The sequence below is a fragment of the Heptranchias perlo genome, unplaced genomic scaffold (assembly GCF_035084215.1).
Source record: "Heptranchias perlo isolate sHepPer1 unplaced genomic scaffold, sHepPer1.hap1 HAP1_SCAFFOLD_753, whole genome shotgun sequence".
NCBI lineage: Eukaryota > Metazoa > Chordata > Chondrichthyes > Hexanchiformes > Hexanchidae > Heptranchias > Heptranchias perlo.
Window position 1 is genome coordinate 1 of NW_027139786.1, and position 18,251 is coordinate 18,251.

The following is an 18,251-nucleotide window of genomic DNA, read 5'->3' on the forward strand; positions in this document are numbered from 1 at the left end:
CTCTTCCCTAAGGGCTCCTTTACAACAAGATTATTAATTAACCCTTTCTCATTGCACAACACTAGATTACTTATTATAAATTCGACATTATAAAGAATTATTAATTATTATAATTTAAGATACTTACACATTATTATAAATTATACATTATAAACAATTATATATCAAATTGAATTGAAGGGAAAAAATTTGCAGGGCAATGGGGAAAGAGCAGGGAGTGGGACTGATTGGATTGCTCTTTCAAAGAGCCGGCAGAGGCACGATGGGCCGAATGGCCAGTTCATTTGTTTTAGTGATGCTGGTTGAGGGATAAATATTGGCCCCAGGACACCGGGGAGAACTCCCCCTGCTCTTCTTCCAATAGTGGCCGTGGGATCTTTTACATCCACCTGAAAGGGGCAGACGGGGCCCCAGTTTAATATCTCATCCAAAAGACGGCACCTCGGACAGTGTAGCACTCCCCCAGTACTGCACTGGAGCGCTGGCTTAGATTTTATGCTCAAGTCTCTGGAGTGGGGCTCGAACCCACGACCTTCTGACTCAGAGGTGAGAATGCTACCCACTGAGCCAAGGCTGACACAGTATACTATGATACTATGAAATTATTACATATTAAAATGTACGATAAATTATTATACATTATAAATTATACATTATAAACTGATACATATCAAATCATTGCATATCATCAATATTTATGATAAATTGTAACTATGATATATTATACATATGTAACCACACCCTATGAAAGGGCTTGACAGGGTAGATGCTGAGAGGCTGGAACCAGAGGTCACAGTCACAGGATAAGGGGTCGGCCATTCAAGACTGAGATAAAGAGGAATTTCTTCACTCGGAGGGTTGCGAGTCTTTGGAATTCTCTACCCCAGAGGGCTGTGGATGCTGAGTCATTGAGTATATTCAAGGCTGAGATGGATAGATTTTTAGACTCTAGGGGAATCAAGGGATATGGGGATCGGGCGGGAAAGTGGAGTTGAGGTCAAAGATCAGCCATGATCAGATTTAATGGCGGAGCAGGCTCAAGGGGCCGAATGGCCTACTCCTGTTCCTATTTCTTATTATAAATGATGAGATATTACAGTAATTTTTTATTATATTCATTCATGGGATGTGGGCGTCACTGGCGAGGCCGGCATTTATTGCCCATCCCTAATCGCCCTTGAGAAGGTGGTGGTGAGCCGCCTTCTTGAACTGCTGCAGTCCGTGTGGTGAAGGTTCTCCCACAGTGCTGTTAGGAAGGGAGTTCCAGGATTTTGACCCAGCGACGATGAAGGAACGGCCGATATTTTTCCAAGTCGGGATGGTGTGTGACTCGGAGGGGAACGTGCAGGTGGTGCTGTCCCCATGCGCCTGCTGCCCTTGTCCACCTAGGCGGTGGAGGTCGCGGGTCTGGGAAGCGCCGTCGAGGAAGGCCTCGGCCAGCTGCCGCAGCGCGTCCCGCCGACGGTACGCGCCGCGGCCAGGCGGCGCAGGGCGTGAACGTTCGGGGTCGGTATTACTCAGTATAGATTTATCCTAACCTGATAAATTCCAATAGCTGAATTGAGCCTGGTTGGGGGGGGGGTGGGGCTGAATGGAAGCAGAGGCGATGATGTCACAAAGGGCGGTGGGGGGGGGGGAGGAGGGAGCGGCCACGTGATGGTGGGCGGGGCGTCGGAGTTCCGCGAGCGCGGCGGAGGCCCCGCCCACCCACCCGCGAGCGCGGCGGTGGCCCCGCCCACCCACCACGGCGGAGGCCCCGCCCCTCCACCACGGCGGAGGCCCCGCCCACCCACCCGCGTGCTTAGCGGAGGCCCCGCCCACCGGGCTGGGCCATTTAAGGCTGGGCGGGGGGGAACGGCGCGCAGGCGCAGTGCGGCGGTGGCGGTTGGAGCGGGAGGTGAGGGTTGGAAGCGAAGCCCGGCGCCATGTTCAGCTGGATGGGGAAGGACGCGCGGCGCAAGAAGGAGCCCGAGCTCTTCCAGACCGTCAGCGAGGGCCTGAAGCGGCTGTACGCGCAGAAGCTGCTGCCGCTGGAGGAGAGCTACCGCTTCCATGACTTCCACTCGCCCGCCCTGGAGGAGGCCGACTTCGACAACAAGCCCATGGTGCTGCTGGTCGGCCAGTACTCGACCGGCAAGACCACCTTCATCCGCCACCTCATCGAGCAGGACTTCCCCGGCATGCGCATCGGGCCCGAGCCCACCACCGACTCCTTCATCGCCGTCATGCACGGCGAGCAGGACGGTGTGGTGCCCGGCAACGCGCTGGTCGTCGACCCCAAGAAGCCCTTCCGAAAGCTGAACGCCTTCGGCAACGCCTTCCTCAACAGGTAAAGTAATGGGGTGGGGTCCCTTTAATGGAAAGTAGTGGGGTCCCTTTAATGGAAAGTAGTGGGGTCCCTTTAATGGAAAGTAGTGGGGTCCCTTTAATGGAAAGTAGTGGGGTCCCTTTAATGGAAGTGGGGGTCCCGGGTGACAGTCCTTTTTAATGGAAAGGCGGTCCCTTTAATGGAGGGGGGGGGTCCTGGGTGGCGGTCCCTTTAATGGAGGGGGGGGGTCCCTGGGTGGCGGTCCCTTTAATGGAGGGGGGGGTCCCTGGGTGGCGGTCCCTTTAATGGAGGGGGGGGGTCCTGGGTGGCGGTCCCTTTAATGGAGGGGGGGGGGTCCTGGGTGGCGGTCCCTTTTTAATGGAAGAGGAGGGGGCTCCTGGGTGGTGGTCGCTTTCAATGAAGGGGAGGGGGTTCCTGGGTGGTGGTCCCTTTCAATGAAGGGGAGGGGGTTCCTGGGTGGTGGTCCCTTTCAATGAAGGGGAGGGGGTTCCTGGGTGGTGGTCCCTTTCAATGAAGGGGAGGGGGTTCCTGGGTGGTGGTCCCTTTCAATGAAGGGGAGGGGGTTCCTGGGTGGTGGTCCCTTTCAATGAAGGGGAGGGGGTTCCTGGGTGGCGGTCCCTTTCAATGAAGGGGAGGGGGTTCCTGGGTGGCGGTCCCTTTCAATGAAGGGGAGGGGGTTCCTGGGTGGCGGTCCCTTTTTAATGGAGGGGGGGGGGGGGGGTTCCTGGGTGGCGGTCCCTTTTTAATGGAGGGGGGGGGGGGTTCCTGGGTGGCAGTCCCTTTCAATGGAAGGGGGGGGAAATTCCTGGGTGTCGGTCCCTTTCAGTGGAAAGGCGGGTCCCTTTAATGGAGGGGGGGGTCCTGGGTGGTGGTCCCTTTCAATGGAAGGGGAGGGGGTTCCTGGGTGGTGGTCCCTTTTTAATGGGGGGGGGGGAGTTCCTGGGTGGTGGTCCCTTTCAATGGAGTGGGGGGGGGTTCCTGGGTGATGGTGGTCCCTTTTTAAAGGAGTGGGGGGGGGGGGGTGTCCTGGGTGTAGGTCCCTTTTTAATGGAGGGGGGGTTCCTGGGTGGCGGTCCCTTTCACTGGAAGGGGGGGGGGGAAATTCCTGGGTGGTAGTCCCTTTCAATGGAGGGGAGGGGGTTCCTGGGTGATGGTGGTCCCTTTTTAAAGGAGTGGGGGGGGTGTCCTGGGTGTAGGTCCCTTTTTAATGGAGGGGGGGTTCCTGGGTGTCGGTCCCTTTCAGTGGAAGGGGGGGGGGGGCATTCCTGGGTGTCGGTCCCTTTCAATGGAAGGGGGGGGAATTCCTGGGTATCGGTCCCTTTCAATGGAAAGGCGGTCCCTTTAATGGAGGGGGGGGGGGTCCTGGGTGGAGGTCCCTTTTTAATGGAGGGGGGGGGGGTACCTGGGTGGTGATCCCTTTCTAATGGAAGGGGGTGGTTCCTGGGTGGTGGTCCCTTTCAATGGAGGGGAGGGGGTTCCTGGGTGATGGTCCCTTTCAATGGAGGGGAGGGGGTTCCTGGGTGATGGTCCCTTTTTAAAGGAGTGGGGGGGGGGGGGGGTGTCCTGGGTGTAGGTCCCTTTCAATGGAAGGGGGGGGTCCCAGGTGGTGGTCCCTTTTAATGCAGGGGGTAAGGGGGAGCACCGGTGTGGGTCCTTTTTAATGGAGGGGTAGGGGTGTGTACTGGTGGGGGCTCCCTTTTAATGGAGGGACAGGGAGGAGTAAGATCTTCGAAAGCAACACGCTGGTCGTCGACCCCAAGAAACCCTTCAGAAAGCTGAATGCCTTCGGTGTTCTTTTATAAAAGGGACGTGATCATGTAAGATAAATCATAGTTAAAGTCCCTTTTAATGGGGCAAAGGTCTTGTGTTTACTGATTTAAAATGGTATTTTGATTATAAATTCTGAATGTTACTATAAAAGTGTGCTCCGGCTGCCTAGAGGGACACTCTCTCATTTTTCCCCTCTGTTAGGGGATGCTGTAACTCCCTGGTCCCTGAAGGAATGGGTGTGCTCCCTGACCAGTGCCAAGGACTGCAGCTGTGGGGTTAGTACCACCCTCTGGTCACTCCGCTCTGACATTTCCCATTGCCTCTTTGTTTGACCTGTCGGATTGGGACTAGGCTCATTGCCCTTCTCCGCCGGTATTTTCTCTGACCCTGTGCTCTGATTTAAGGGTTTAAAATGTCTGCGTCCCCGGGCTGGGGACGTGGCTGTGATCTTAGATGGATTGGGACTCCTCGAGCAAGTGATTGTAGTTCCCCAATAGTGGAGACTATTGTATTGAACATGCCTTAATGTGAGCTGCTATTTAACTGATGATAGGGCTACCAATGAAAGGAAATGAATTAAAGATTGTAGAAAGAAGGGAGTTAACTGAATACTTGCATTTATATTGTGCTCAATAGTTTGATTTTTTTTTCATAATGGAGGAAAGTGGAGCACGAAGGAATAGAACCAGGAGCAAAGCAGAATTATCTTGTGGCCTCTGAGTCACCCAAAGGCAGTGAAGTTATTGGGTCAAGAGTTCATCCTAAGTGTTGATGCCAGGAAGGACTGGGGTACTGGCTGGGGGGGGGCCTGGAGAAGGAGGGCTGATAGTGGATGTGTGCTACTTCAAGCTGTGCTGTGACTAATACAAGGGGGCACGGGGTCAAAGTGGGGAATTTAGGGCTGCTGTCAGAGATTCTTCATGATCGACGCGTGCCCTGGATTCTGGGCAGGAGGGGAGGGTTTGATTGGGTGGAGGAGCCGAGATGGGTTGCTGTACCGTCTTATTCGGTGTACTGTGTGTAAACGAGCCCCCTCCTCTACCCCCCCCCCCCCCCCCCCAAGCTCCAGAGGTGCCTGCCCATGTATTGTGTGTAGTGCCTGGGTGAGTAATGATCTTTCACATGCATTCCTTCTGCTGTGAATCCAGCCCAGATTTGGCTGTGGGTGGAGGTCTATGGTGTAAGTGGCTCCTGCTTGTCTGTCTGTGGGCTTCACAGGAGTCTGCATTTAACCCTGTGCTCTGTGGCTCCTGTATCCTCCTTTACTGGAATGCTGATGTGAAGGTGTGGGGTCTGGATTCTGAAGTCTCTGCTCCAACCTTGCAACTGCTCAGTGCTGGCACCAGTCCAGCAGTTTGATTTCCAGTAGGATGTACAGGTAGTGAAAAGATGAACTGGAAGTGCACTAGAGGTAAAGAAGGGTTAGTGTGGGAATGTTTGCCCTGGGTACACAGTCATGGGGATGGGTTCAGCCTTCCTGAGAGTAACTTTAACCTCCCTCACTGGGTGGGTGACGCATGGGATCGGATGGGACGCTCCATACTGACTTCAATGGCGGGTAAAATCGGACGGGGTGTAAAACCAGCGTTGCACCCGATTCTCCGTTTCCCAGTGGGTGGGTTGGATGAAGATTGGCCCCACTGTTTGTGAACCCACCTGTGTTACAAGCACATAATTGCTGCTGTTTATGCACCCCGGCCACTCGGCTCCAATGTCCTGCAGTACTGGGGTGTGGATCCACCTGAGATTCCCCCACACTGGGAGCTCTGGGCTTTCAATGGTGCAGCTGTTGCTAAGTGAGGGCAGGGCACTTCGCAGTTAAAAGCTGGTTCTATTTCTGGATGCTGGGATAGCTGCCCCTTCACTCCCGGTAGCGATGCTGGGATAGCTGCCCCGCCTCTAACCATCCCATGACCAGAGCCTTAATTGGAGCCCCAGAGGGAGATGGAATGGTGGACTACAATTGGAAGGTGCTGGTCTGAGGTTTGATGTATAGATTGCCACAGTTACGTGAGCAGTGAGTACCACTTAGACAAGCACTGTAAGCCTTTGAGTGTCAGTAAGCAGAGCTGGTGCGTAGCTCCGGAGTAAGTCACAATTTACTTACAGGCCACTTTAAATACAGGGATCTGCCGGGTGCCACTACTATATGTGGATGATTAATCAGCAGGGGATGGAGATGTGTTTCTTGAATAGAGGCGAGCTGTGAAGGAGGATGTGTAATGTAAACTATGACAGCAGAATCCTGTCGGCCCTCTGATTGCTAGGCTGGTCAGGATTCTGCTCTCATTGCTTTGACAAGCCACTTCCCCTGGTCTTGATGCAGTGCTGTTCAGATACTAAATGAAAAACAGCCTCAGTTTGGAGTCTGTGATAACGTTGGGGGCTTAGCGAAAATGTTTTGAAGTGGGACTGTGCACTTTTAGTTGCTGGTTGATGGGTCTTTTCAGACAAAACACATGCTGGGAACAAAAAACAGGAAACACTAGAGCAATAGTCTATCTGCAGGGAGAAAAGCTGAGTTAATCTGACAAAGGCTCCACATCTGAATTGTTTGCCCATTGCTCTGTACCTTACCCAGTTTGATGTGTTTGCATCTTGCTCTGTACATTAACCAGTCTGATGTCTTTGCCTTTTGCTCTGTTTGTTACCCAGTTTTGTGTTTGGCATAACTAATTCCATGCTGTCTAATTGCTTACTGGTTTTAGTAGGCAGGTGTAACAGGCTGGGGCTTAAACTGAAAGAGAAACTTGTTTATTGCCAGTGTCGGAGCATATAGTGCCACACAGATTCCTTTTTGCCGTCTGGAGTCTGCTGTCTGCTCAGCTCCTGATTCCCTCTATTGCTCAGGAATTCTGATCCTGTATCTACAGAGGCTCTTCTATCCCCCCCCCTCTCTCCTGGACACATTACAGATTGCCTATTTTATCAGTAACGCTATGGTCAAAACTCCTCCACTCCGAATACCCTGTCCTGCATATATTTTTGTCCTCACTGTTGAAATCGAGACTTATTGCACTGCCTTCTAGTCTGAGCCATTGGTTCCCACGGCCTTTTACTGTCCACAGGCCTTTTGAATCCCAAGCTTCCTGGTTTTTCAACCTGTACCCCAGGGTTGTTGAGATTTTGGACCCCCAAGAAAGGGGTGGACATTAGCGAGGAACAGAGCTCAAAGCAGAGGTGGCATCGAGTGATTTCCCCCTGAAGTTAATGCAAGGGTCATTGACATTGGACCTTATTTAAAGTAATTCCCAGGGAGTTTCCCCTGACGGAACTTTCAAAAAGATTCTGTGGCATGGCAGGAATTCAGTGAGATAAACCAGTGGACTACTGCATTCTCTTGGGTTCCTCTTTTGGTTGGTGAACGTTGTGGGTTTTTGCTGCTCTCCGTCTGCCTCTTTCAGCGTGATGGGTTTTTCCTGGGGGGTTGAGGAGGTGGGGGGGCAGCGGCGAAGGTTAATAGAGCCTGTGCTTCGGAATAAGACCATGGGATGGGATGGAAGCGCTGTCAGGTGAGAAGGGCTCCGTATGTCCCGACGTTGGCTGATCTTGTCAGTCGGATAGGCCAGCGATGCTCACAGATTTGAGGGAGACGCTGGAGGGTGTTGGTGCCCAGGGAACTGTATTTGGGGGGGGAACCATTAATGGGACGGAGTTTCTGGTTGTACTGTACAGTGAGGTAGTGTATTTAGTTTCCAGTGGGTGGGGAAGGGAGAGGAGTGGTGTGCTGCTCAGTTTGGGGGGGGGCGGGGTTGGGGGGAGCGTTGGGAAATCCTGTCAGTAAAGGATGTTTCACTAAAAGGGTTAAATTATGGGGCGAGATTGCATAGACTAGACTTGTATTCGCTTGAGTAGAGAAGATTAAGGGCTGATTTGATCAACATTGCTTTAGATGATTAAAGGAGTTGATAGGATTGATAGAGAAACTATTTCCTCTGGTGGGGGGAGTCCAGAACAAGGGGGTGTAACCTTAAAAGTAGAGCCAGGCTGTTCAGGGGTGATGTCAGGAAGCACTTCTTCACACAAGTGGGGTGGAAATCTGGAACACACTTCCCCCAAAATCTGGAACACTCTCCCCAAGAAACTGTTGATGCTGGGGGTCAATTGAAAATTTCAAAATTGAGATTGATAGATTTTTGTTAGGCAAGGGTATTAAGGGTTACAGAGCCAAGGCGGATAGATGGCGATAAGATACAGATCAGCCATGATCTAATTGAATGGCGGAACTGGCTACTCCTGTTCTAAGTTCCCCACAGATGGTTTGGGGTGGTGATTTAATTTGCTTTTAATTACATTATTCTCAAAGCACAGACCAGCCCCAGAATTTGAGAAATGCGCAATCTTTTTGTCAAGTATCTATTCAAGACTGTGTCCTGTATGTGTCAGCCTGCTTCTTCAAACCTGAACAGTGCCTGTGTACTAGTTGGAAACAGCGTGCCTTGTGGTAGATGGCAGTGTGCGCGCAGGTTGTGTGTCTCCCTCAGCCCTATTGTGCCAAGCTCTGCGGACCCAAGCTTGCCATCCTCTAACCTCTGATCTTCACCGTGGTTTAATGCCCTGCACTTTGGGCCTTGGCCTCTCACCCAGGTTCTTGCACTGCCATGTTGTCCCTTGCTTCAGCAGCTTGACTCATGCTAATCACTGCTGTGATTTGGTGTTGGTTCTGAGACTGTCGCTCTGAGTTGCAGGATTGAACTTGCTGAGGAGACAGAATTGTTATCGAGATCTGCAGCTGATTACCAGGAAAGCTGCCGACTGGTGTAGATTTCCCATTACTGCACTAAATGGGCAGAGGGCCACTTGCTTGAAATACTTTCCATTTTGAGCTAATCTTGCGAGGAATGCAGATTTTTTTTATTATTATTTGGCAGCATTAAATGATTGTAACCGTTCCGCGTGGATTGGAAACGTGGCTGAGTTCTGCCCCCCATCCCACCACTGGGGCTGTGACTGTTTATAGTGCACTCTTGATTTGCCTGTCTTAAGAATTTAAATTCTCACTAACACATAGTCTTGGCACAGCCCTATTTGTGAATCTATATTGGCTCCTGGTCCGGCAACACCTTGATTTTAAAATTCTCCATCCTCATCTTCAAATCTCTCCATGGCCTTGCCCCTCCCTATCTAGTAACCTCCTCCAGCCCTATAATCTCAGATCTCTGCGCTCCTCCAATTCTGGCCTCTTGCGCATCCTTGATTTTTAATCGCCCCACCATTGGCCATGCCTTCAGCTGCCTAGGCCCTAAGCTCTAGAATTTCCTCCTTAAAAGGAGAGATGGAGGGGTTTAAGATGCTCTTTAAAACCCACCTCTGACCAAGCTTTTGGTTACCTATCCTAATAACTCCTTATGTGGCTTGGTGTCACATTGAGTCTGATAACACACCTGAGAAGCTCCCTGGGATGTTAAAGGCTCTGTATAAATACAAGTTGTTGATTAAAGGGTCCCATGCAGAATGGCGCATCGTGTAGTGTGGCTTTATCGGGACCTCCTCTCGGGCCTCTGCCCATGTTGCTCCCAAGTCCTCTGCCGCAGGTTTGCCTGGGATTGGAGGCTCCGTTGTGTGGGATAGACGGTGTGTCCCAGTGCTGCAGGACGTTAATGCATATGGAAGCTGAATGGAGATTGTTTGTCTGACCCGCCTCGATTCTTGGCCATGGTTTTACCAGCGTCTTGGAGTGCCTATACCTGCTATAGCTTGAGTTTTGAGCCCTGGATGAAAATGTATGTGAATTTCCGCTCTGTAGAAGCGAAGGCTTCTTGCAGTTCGAGTGAGGGAGTAATCCAAACCGTTCAGTCTTCACTGCCATATCTCAGCAAGTTCATGTCTTGACCTTGTTTTTATTCTGCTGTATGTCTGCACCCTTTAAAACCAATGCTCTAACCATTTAAACACTGGTTTGGGACCCGGTGGTCAGTGCTGTTGATGTCCTGCGTATTCCTAAACTTGCATTGATCCCAAATTCCTGTTCATTTAATGAAATGGAACCGTGATGCTTTGAGCACAGTTTCCCTAAATAGTCACTTGGATCCTGATCGTTCTTGAATGCTAGCTCCTTTTTGTTCTGCCGTCTCAGACAATTTTGACCAGTCTGAGACCCTCTCCCATCGTCCTGACCGTGGACCGATCGCCAAGTTACGCCTGAGCTGGTGCATCTGCCCTTTCAGCTCTGCCGGAGAATGATGGTGGTCCCGCTGTTTTACAGCTCCTCGGAATGGATCTGGTGCATGCTGCATGAATTGAACAGGGCCCGGTGTCGTACTGAACAGCTTGGGATGGTTACTGGATGGTCTGCTTGTTAATCAATGACTGATCGGTGGATATAACGGGGGAGGGAACGTGGTCACATTGACCACTACTGCTCGATAGTTGAAGGTCTTAATGGGAGTTTTTGAAAGAGTAAATGGAGTTCTGCATTCTAAACAGAAACTTTCTAACATGGTGCAATCCCCGAATCCAGCCAGTGGCTCGTACAGATCATATAGTGGTGGGGCTAACTAACTAACTCATTGGAGCTGTGTAGGAGGAAAGGATTTTCAGCTTTTCGTTGTACTGACTTTTTTTTGCCCCTTTTCCTTCTGCTCAGGTTTAACTGTGCACAGCTGCCTAACCCGGTCCTGGAGAGTATCAGCATCATTGACACCCCGGGTATCTTATCTGGAGAGAAGCAGCGAATCAGCAGAGGTAAGGGCTGGATTTGGGGCAGTGCCTGGGGTCTGACTCTCTCCTCCCGTTCATACAGCAGAAGTTAGAGCTGGATATAGGGCAGTGACCAGATAGTCTGTTTGTGCTGTTGGTTGAGGGATAAATATTGGCCAGCACACCGGGGAAAACTCTCCTCCTCCTCTTCGAAATAGTGCCATGGGATCGTTTGCGTCCACCTGCTGTTTCCCTGCCTTTTCTCCTTTCTCCTGAATCCCTTTTTTGTTTTAAGCCGGTGTCCATTTGAATTTGCACCTTTTCACCACCGTGAATTACTTGCCTGGATCAGCTTTTCTCGAGCCAGTTACCTGATAAATTTCCGTTTGGTCTCCCGGCTGCCCTAGCCCTTCCGCCAAGATTCCTGACCGCGTGGGATCTGTCGCAATGGAATTGCAGCTCGTGCGCAGTCGGGCATGGGTCATCTCCCGATTGACAGGCCTTCCTCCAGGGTATGCCTGCTGCTGACTGTTGGCAAATCCCTCACCCCGGTCGCTGTTTGCCCCTTAGGCGCTGATGAGGTGTTTTGGGTAAATACTTTCGGGTGTGTGCAGTGCCGCTGAATGTAGCTCCCAGTCAGCGGTGAGAATCTGATTGTTTCCCCTGAACACATGCTGTTGAGTGTCACTGACCCTGAAAATGAGAGCTATCTGCACTTTTGCTTTTGGTTGGCAAGTGCACACATTCAGACTGCATCTCGCACAGTTTGATGAAGCTCCCCCAAGCTTCAAGCATTCTCGCCCATGACGTTTTATCCCCATAGTGGTCCCCTCTCTCCAAGATTGCTAGTCAGTGGTGGATTGTGGGCTGTCTGGTGCAATGGGCTAGTTCCCCATTTGGATCTGTGCAGAGGCTGGGTGGGGATGTGATGGCGTTGCAGTAATGGTACAGTGTTCTAACTGTGCTGTGAGTCCCTCGCCCCACCCCCCTCAGTCTCCTGCATACAAAAGACTTGCACTTGTATAGCGCCTGTACCCCAGACTGTAACTACAGGTCCCCTGCACCCCAACTGTATTGACTGGCATGGGAGATACCCTTGGGTCCATACTCCAGCACGAACAGACGCCGTCATGAGATTAGGTTAACAGGGAGTTCTTGGCGTTAGTTCAGTGTCTTCCCCTGCTACGAATACAAGAAATCACCCCGTTTCACTGAGATGCAGCAGGACTCCACTGTGTTGCACCACATGACTGAAATTGCCGAAGAACTTTGATCGAAGCTGTGTATAAGAACATAAATAGGAGTCGGCCATACGGCCCTCTAGCCTGATCCACCATTCAATAAGATCATGGCTGGTCTTTGACCTCAACTCCACTTTCCTGCCCGATACCCATATCCCTTGATTCCACTAGAGTCCAAAATCTATCGATCTCAGCCTTGAACATATTCAACGACTGAGCATCCACAGCCCTCGAGGTTAGAGAATTCCAAAGATTCAAACCCTGAGTGAAGAAATTGCTCCTCATCTCAGTCTTAAGTGGCCGACCCCTTATCCTGACACTATGCCCCATAGTTCTAGACTCTCCAGCCAGGAGAAACAACCTCACAGTATCTACCCTGTCAAGCCCTCTCACAATCTTGCATGTTTCAGTGAGATCACCTCATTCTTCTAAACTCCAGACAGCATAGGCCCATTCTACTCAACCCCTCTTCATTGGACAACCCTCTCATCCCAGGAATTAATCTAGTGAACCTTCATTGCACTGCCTCTAAGGCAAATATATCCTTCCTTAGATAAGGAGACCAAAACTGTACACAGTACTCCAGGTGTGGTCTCACCAAAGCCCTGTACAATTGTAGCAAGACTTCCTTACCCTTGTACTCCAACCCCCTTGCAATAAAGGCCAACATGCCATTTGCCTTCCTAATTGCTTGCTGTACCTGCAGGTTAACTTTGTTTCTTGTATGAGGACACCCAGATCTCTCTCAACACCAACATTTAATAGTTTCTCACCATTTTAAAAAATATTCTGTTTTTCTATTCTTCCTACCTAAGTGTATAACCTCACATTTCCCCACATTATACTCCATCTGCCACTTTCTTGCCCACTCACTTAACCTGTCTATATCCCTTTTCTAGACACCTTGTGTCCTCCTCACAGTACACGTGGTAATTAAAAGGGAGACGCTCCCCACTGCCTTGTCTGAGGATCTTGCATTTAACGTTAGACATCTGCCCTCTCCGTCACCCATGGCTCCTTGCTCTTCTGCAGTGGAGTGGGGCCTCCCCCTCCCCTTTGTGTGAGCCTTCTCCCAGTCGGGTGTGGCAGGGTAAAGTCTGTGTTTGTCCTCCTTTCTGGTGACGTGCATCAGCTGAGCTGAAAATCTTCCCCCTTTGACTTGAGCCGGTAATGAACATCCAAGAAGGAAATGTTGCACACGTTAATGAGAGCTCAATTCATCCACTTTGGGGCACTAGGCTGTGTTAGTGTGTGTCAGTTTGTGCCCATACCCTATAGTCACACTGGATCTTGGCCATTTGCCTGATCGCTGTGTTCCTCATTAAATTAACTTTCTCTCTGGCTGTTCTGATTCAAATAGAGCAGTTGTGCCTTGGCCATCAGTGGTGGGGAGTGTGACACGGGGTGGGGGGGGCGATGGTCGGGTCGCTGTCGGGGTGACGCGGGGGTCGAGGAGGGTCGGGTCACTGTCGGCAGGGAGTGCTGGGGACTGCTGTCAGTGTGCAGAGGCCTATTCCCTGACCCTTGGCCGTGTTCGTACAGGAAGTCGCTAGTGTCTTTCACCACTTTCCAGGGAGCTGATTGCAGATGTTGATCCGGTTTTGTGGCTTTTGGTTGCGGACACTGAGGAAGCTGCATCGATTGAACTTATAACCTTGGGGTTTTGCAGTGAAGGGTTGGCTGAGGGGGGAGAGGCATTGAATTGCTTTATTCCTGTGGCACCTCGTTACTGCGCAGCCTCTGATGATTGAGAAATGCATGTGACTTTCCAACACCACTTCCTAAAATTGTGGAGTTCCCCTGCTCAATTTCTTGAAGTTCAAAGTGACCATCGAACCTTTTCTGTCCCCAGTCTGTTCCATTGAACCAGGGTCAAGTGTGTATAATTGTGTGTTTTGCGGGTGAGGAGAGCAAGGAGCTTGGTGTATTCTGCCTGGAAAGAATGGCAGGCCCCATGGGGGTGGGGGGACTTTCTGTAGTGTTTGGTGGTGCCCCCACCTGCTCTGCCCTGTCCTCTGTGCTGCTGGAATGAGACCAAGTACACTTATGGGGGATTTCCACATTTGCAGGGTCTGAGTCAGTGGAAAGTTTAAGGCCCCTTTGGTATCGCTGACTGCGGACCCTGCTTGCCTGGAGCGGTGTGTTCTGGTCCCTTCAGCTGTGCTCACCCACGGGGTCTGTATCTGTTCTTGAGTGTCGGAAGATTCGGCCCAATAGTCTGGGGTTTATGGCTTTGGTGATTGGAGAAATGAGCCAGCTGTTGCAAGTTGTTTTACAACTTCTCAATCGCCACATCCAGGTTTTTATTTTATTGGAAGATTCTCTTGAATTGACATTGTGCCTTGTCGTGTCTCTCGCGACCCAAAGCACTTCCATTATTTTGGTGAACTAGACTAGCAAAGTGTAACCTCATCAGGTGGCAGTTAACTGATCTTCCAGAGGGCTGGCTACAAGTCTAATATACTTGTTCAGTGTCTGGGCTCTGCCGTTCACGAGTAGACCCAGGGTATGTCTGATTCATGATTCAGTGCCATCATTCCCTATGTAGGTAGGTGGGGCACATCACCGTATTTAGTAAAATCAAAAGGCACTGGGATTTCAGTAAACTGTGAGGCCCATTGCCAGGGAGTAAAGTCCTTTTTTATTTTGAGACTTTTTTTATGATGGCACCATACTGTTGAAGCAAAAGTGCTAGAGTGTAAACGTACACTTGAGCTTAGCTGTACAGCTGGATATGAAGATACAGTCCCAGCCTCAGCAGGAAGTGCTAGGCTCGGGAACGAAACCACCGTGATTAAACCAGGTTAGAGCACAATGATCTCTTTACACTGCGAGTGTAGGAACTGGAACCAGAGTTTTTTAACGGGGCTTCAGCTGGTGAGGATCCATGTGGCGGTTGTATATCCCTGTTCTTGGCAGGGGGTGGGGGGCATTGCTGACCCTGTGAAGGAGCTGCTTGTAATGGCAGGGCAGGAGTGCCTGTCACTGAGAATCACAATCAGAACTGGCGTCACTTTCCCACAGCACTTCCATTGTTCAGTCTCTTTTTTAAAAAATCATTGTTTGGTCCAAAACAAACTGGAAATTCTGAGTCTGCATAAATTTTACATCAGCACCAGGAAATGTGACTCTCTGGCTCGAGTGCAGATCAGGTTCCTGACCCCCACCTTGGTTTGAAACGGAACAGGATGCTGGTTTTACACCCTGTCCAGTATCACTCTCTGTTAACCCCAGTGGAATGTATAATCGGGCAGGGTGGATAATCAGTGTTGCACCCGATCCAGTCAGTTTCCCGATGGGTGAGTTAGATTAAAATTGTCCCTGTGTATCTCCACTTTCTAAAAGATTCCTTTCTCCCTCCTCGAGGTGCTGCCTGTCAGACGAGACGTTAAAACAGGCGGACAGAGGCCTCAGTTTAAGGTGGATGTACAAATTCCCAGGGCACTGTTGGAAGAAGTGCAGGAGAGTTTCCCCCTGGGTGTCCTGGGGCCAATATTTATCCCTCAACCAACCCCACTAAAGCAGATTAACTGGGCATTGCTGGAGTGATGTTTGATACACTCTGCAGAATTTAGTGTTAATGATTCACTCCATATTCTCTCTCGAACTGGCCCCTCTGTAACAAGGATTCCTAGATCAGATTAAAATGGGCATAGTCTCGCTGACGACTCAGTCTGTGCTTAAAAAAAACTTTCTATAGGACAAGGTGAGGGAGCAAAGGTGGCTTCTCCTGCACCCAGCTACAGTGTAACCTCAGCCAGCTTGGATTAAAGCAGAGAGTAAGGAGTGCTTAGGAAGGGCCTGTTGCAGCAATATTTGGCTGCTTTGGTATTGGTGTCCCGCAGGTTTTGTCCTGCGGGGTGTCATAGACCTGTTTGGGAGAGAAGACGAAACCAGTGAGAGCAGCAGTCTGCATGAAGTTTGATTAAAGTAGTCAATCCTTAATAACCTTCTGTATCCCTTTTAGAAAGGATACCAATGATGCAGAAGTTGAGGGCAGGAGTTAAGGGTGATGTGTTTCATAACCATCCCCAAAAGATAGGAGATTAAAGGGGTGATCTAATTGAGGTGTTTAAGATAATTGAAGGAGTTGATGGTGGGAGAGTCCAGAGCAAGGGGGCATAACCTTAAAATTAGAGCTAGGCTGTTCAGCGGTGATGTCAGGAAGCACTTTTTGTTGTTAGGTAAGGGTATTAAGGGTTATGGAACCAAGGCGGGTAGATGGAGTTAAGATTCAGACCAGCCGTGATCTAATTGAATGGCAGAACAGGCTCAAGGGGCTGAAGGGCCTCCTCCTGTCCCTAATGCCCTGCACAGAGCCCTCCGCCACTTCACTTAAATGACCATTTTTCACGTGCACCTGAGTGCAAAGTGAGTGTCAGGGTATTCGATCGGAGGTGTGGGGCCCATCACAGCAAAGAGCGATCCTTTCATTGACTGTCCCCACACACGCCTTCTAGCTGGATGGTGATTAGAAACAGTCCTGGTTCCGTTTGTATACCTCACTTGGCTTCAGGGCAGTGACACAAGTTGTCACTTGCTGGCTGAGAACAGTTAATGGATGTGGTCATCTGATTCTGTGTCCTGTTCAGTTATCTCGCTGCTTGTAAGCATCAGTTTGCATTTATATAGCACCTTTTAACGTAGTAAAACGTCCCAAGGCGCTTCACCGGTGTGTAATCAGACACAGATATGACACCGAGCCACATGAGATATTAGGACGGGTGACCAAAAGCTTGGTCAAAGAGGTAGGTTTAAAGGAATATCTTAAAGGAGGAGAGAGATGGAGAGTTTTAGGGAAGGAAGTCCTCAGCTTAGGGCCTAGACAGCTGAAGGCACGGCTGCCAATGGTGGGGCGATGGAAATCGGGGATGTGCAAGAGCCCAGAATTTGAGGAACGCAGAGTTCTCCAAGGGTTAGAGTCGGAGGAGGTTAGAGATAGGGAGGAGCGATTTGAACGCCAACATAAGAATTTTAAAATTGAGGCATTGCTGGACTGGGAGTCAAAGTAGGTCAGCGAGCACGGGTGATGGGTGAATGTATGGGTACTGTTCTCACAGTTTGGCAGTTCAGTTCTTTTGCTAGTGATACTTGTGGGACAAATGTAACCCTTCTGTTTAACTGAAGGTTTGTACTGGTTGTGCAGGCAGTACCATTGCAGTTACTTGGGGTACTGACTACATTGTTCTCTGTGTGCCAGTTGCATTCCTAAGACTAAAACCACATCAGCACAGAAGCTGCCTCATTGAGTGTTCCTGCAACCTAGTCAGTCCTGTGCTGATCCTGGGCAGAGTGCTGAGTATGTCAATGATTTGGATGAGGGGACCAAATGTAATATTTCCAAGTTTGCTGATGACACAAATCTAGGTGGGAATGTGAGTTGTGAGGAGGATGCAAAGAGGCTTCAAGGGGATATTGACAAGCTAAGTGAGTGGGCATGAACATGGCAGATGGAATATAACGAGGAAAAATGTGAAGTTATCCACTTTGGTAGGAAAAACAGAAATGCAGAGTATTTTTTAAAAGATGAGAGACTGGAAAATGTTGATGTTCAAAGGGACCTGGGTGTCATTGTACATGAGTCACTGAAAGCTAACATGCAGGTGCAGCAAGCAATTAGGAAGGCAAATGGTATGTTGGCCTTTATTACAAGAGGATTTGAGTACGGGAGTAAAGATGCCTTACTGCAATTATATAGGGCCTTGGTGAGACTGCGCCTGGAGTATTGTGTACAAGTTTGGTCTACCTAAGAAAAGATATACTTGCCATAGAGGGAGTGCAACGAAGGTTCACCAGACTGATTCCTGGGATGGTGGGATTGTCGTATGAGGAGAGATTGAGTAGACTAGGTCTGTATTCTCTCGAGTTTAGAAGAATGAGAGGTGATCTCATTGAAACATACAAAATTCTTACAGGGCTCGACAGGGTAGATGCAGGGAGGATGTTTCCCCTGGCTGGGGAGTCTAGAACCAGGGGTCACAGTCTCAGAATAAGGGGTAGGTCATTTAGGACTGAGATGAGGAGAAATTTCTTCACTGAGGGTGGTGAATCTTTGGAATTCTCTGCCCCAGAGGGCTGTGGAGGCTCAGTCATTGAGTACATTCAAAACAGAGATCAATAGATTTCTCTTTATTAAAGGCATCAAGGGATATGGGGATAGTGCAGGAAAATGTCATTGAGGTAGATCAGCCATGATCTTGATGAATGGCGGAGCAGGCTCGAGGGGCCGGATGATCTACTCCTGCTCGTATTTCTTATGATCCCAGTTTCAT

The 18,251-nt window shown here is 50.0% G+C and overlaps 1 protein-coding gene across 1 annotated transcript in view; it reads left to right on the forward strand.

Moving 5' to 3' along the window:
- Positions 1-1,856: 1,856 nt before the first annotated feature.
- LOC137319172 (EH domain-containing protein 1) overlaps positions 1,857-18,251 on the forward strand; it is a 33,163-nt gene continuing 16,768 nt past the window's right edge. The window contains exons 1-2 of the mRNA XM_067981507.1: positions 1,857-2,329; positions 10,686-10,783. Coding sequence (XP_067837608.1) covers positions 1,926-2,329; positions 10,686-10,783 — 502 coding nt within the window. The 5' untranslated portion in view covers positions 1,857-1,925. The remainder of the gene's footprint in view (positions 2,330-10,685; positions 10,784-18,251) is intronic.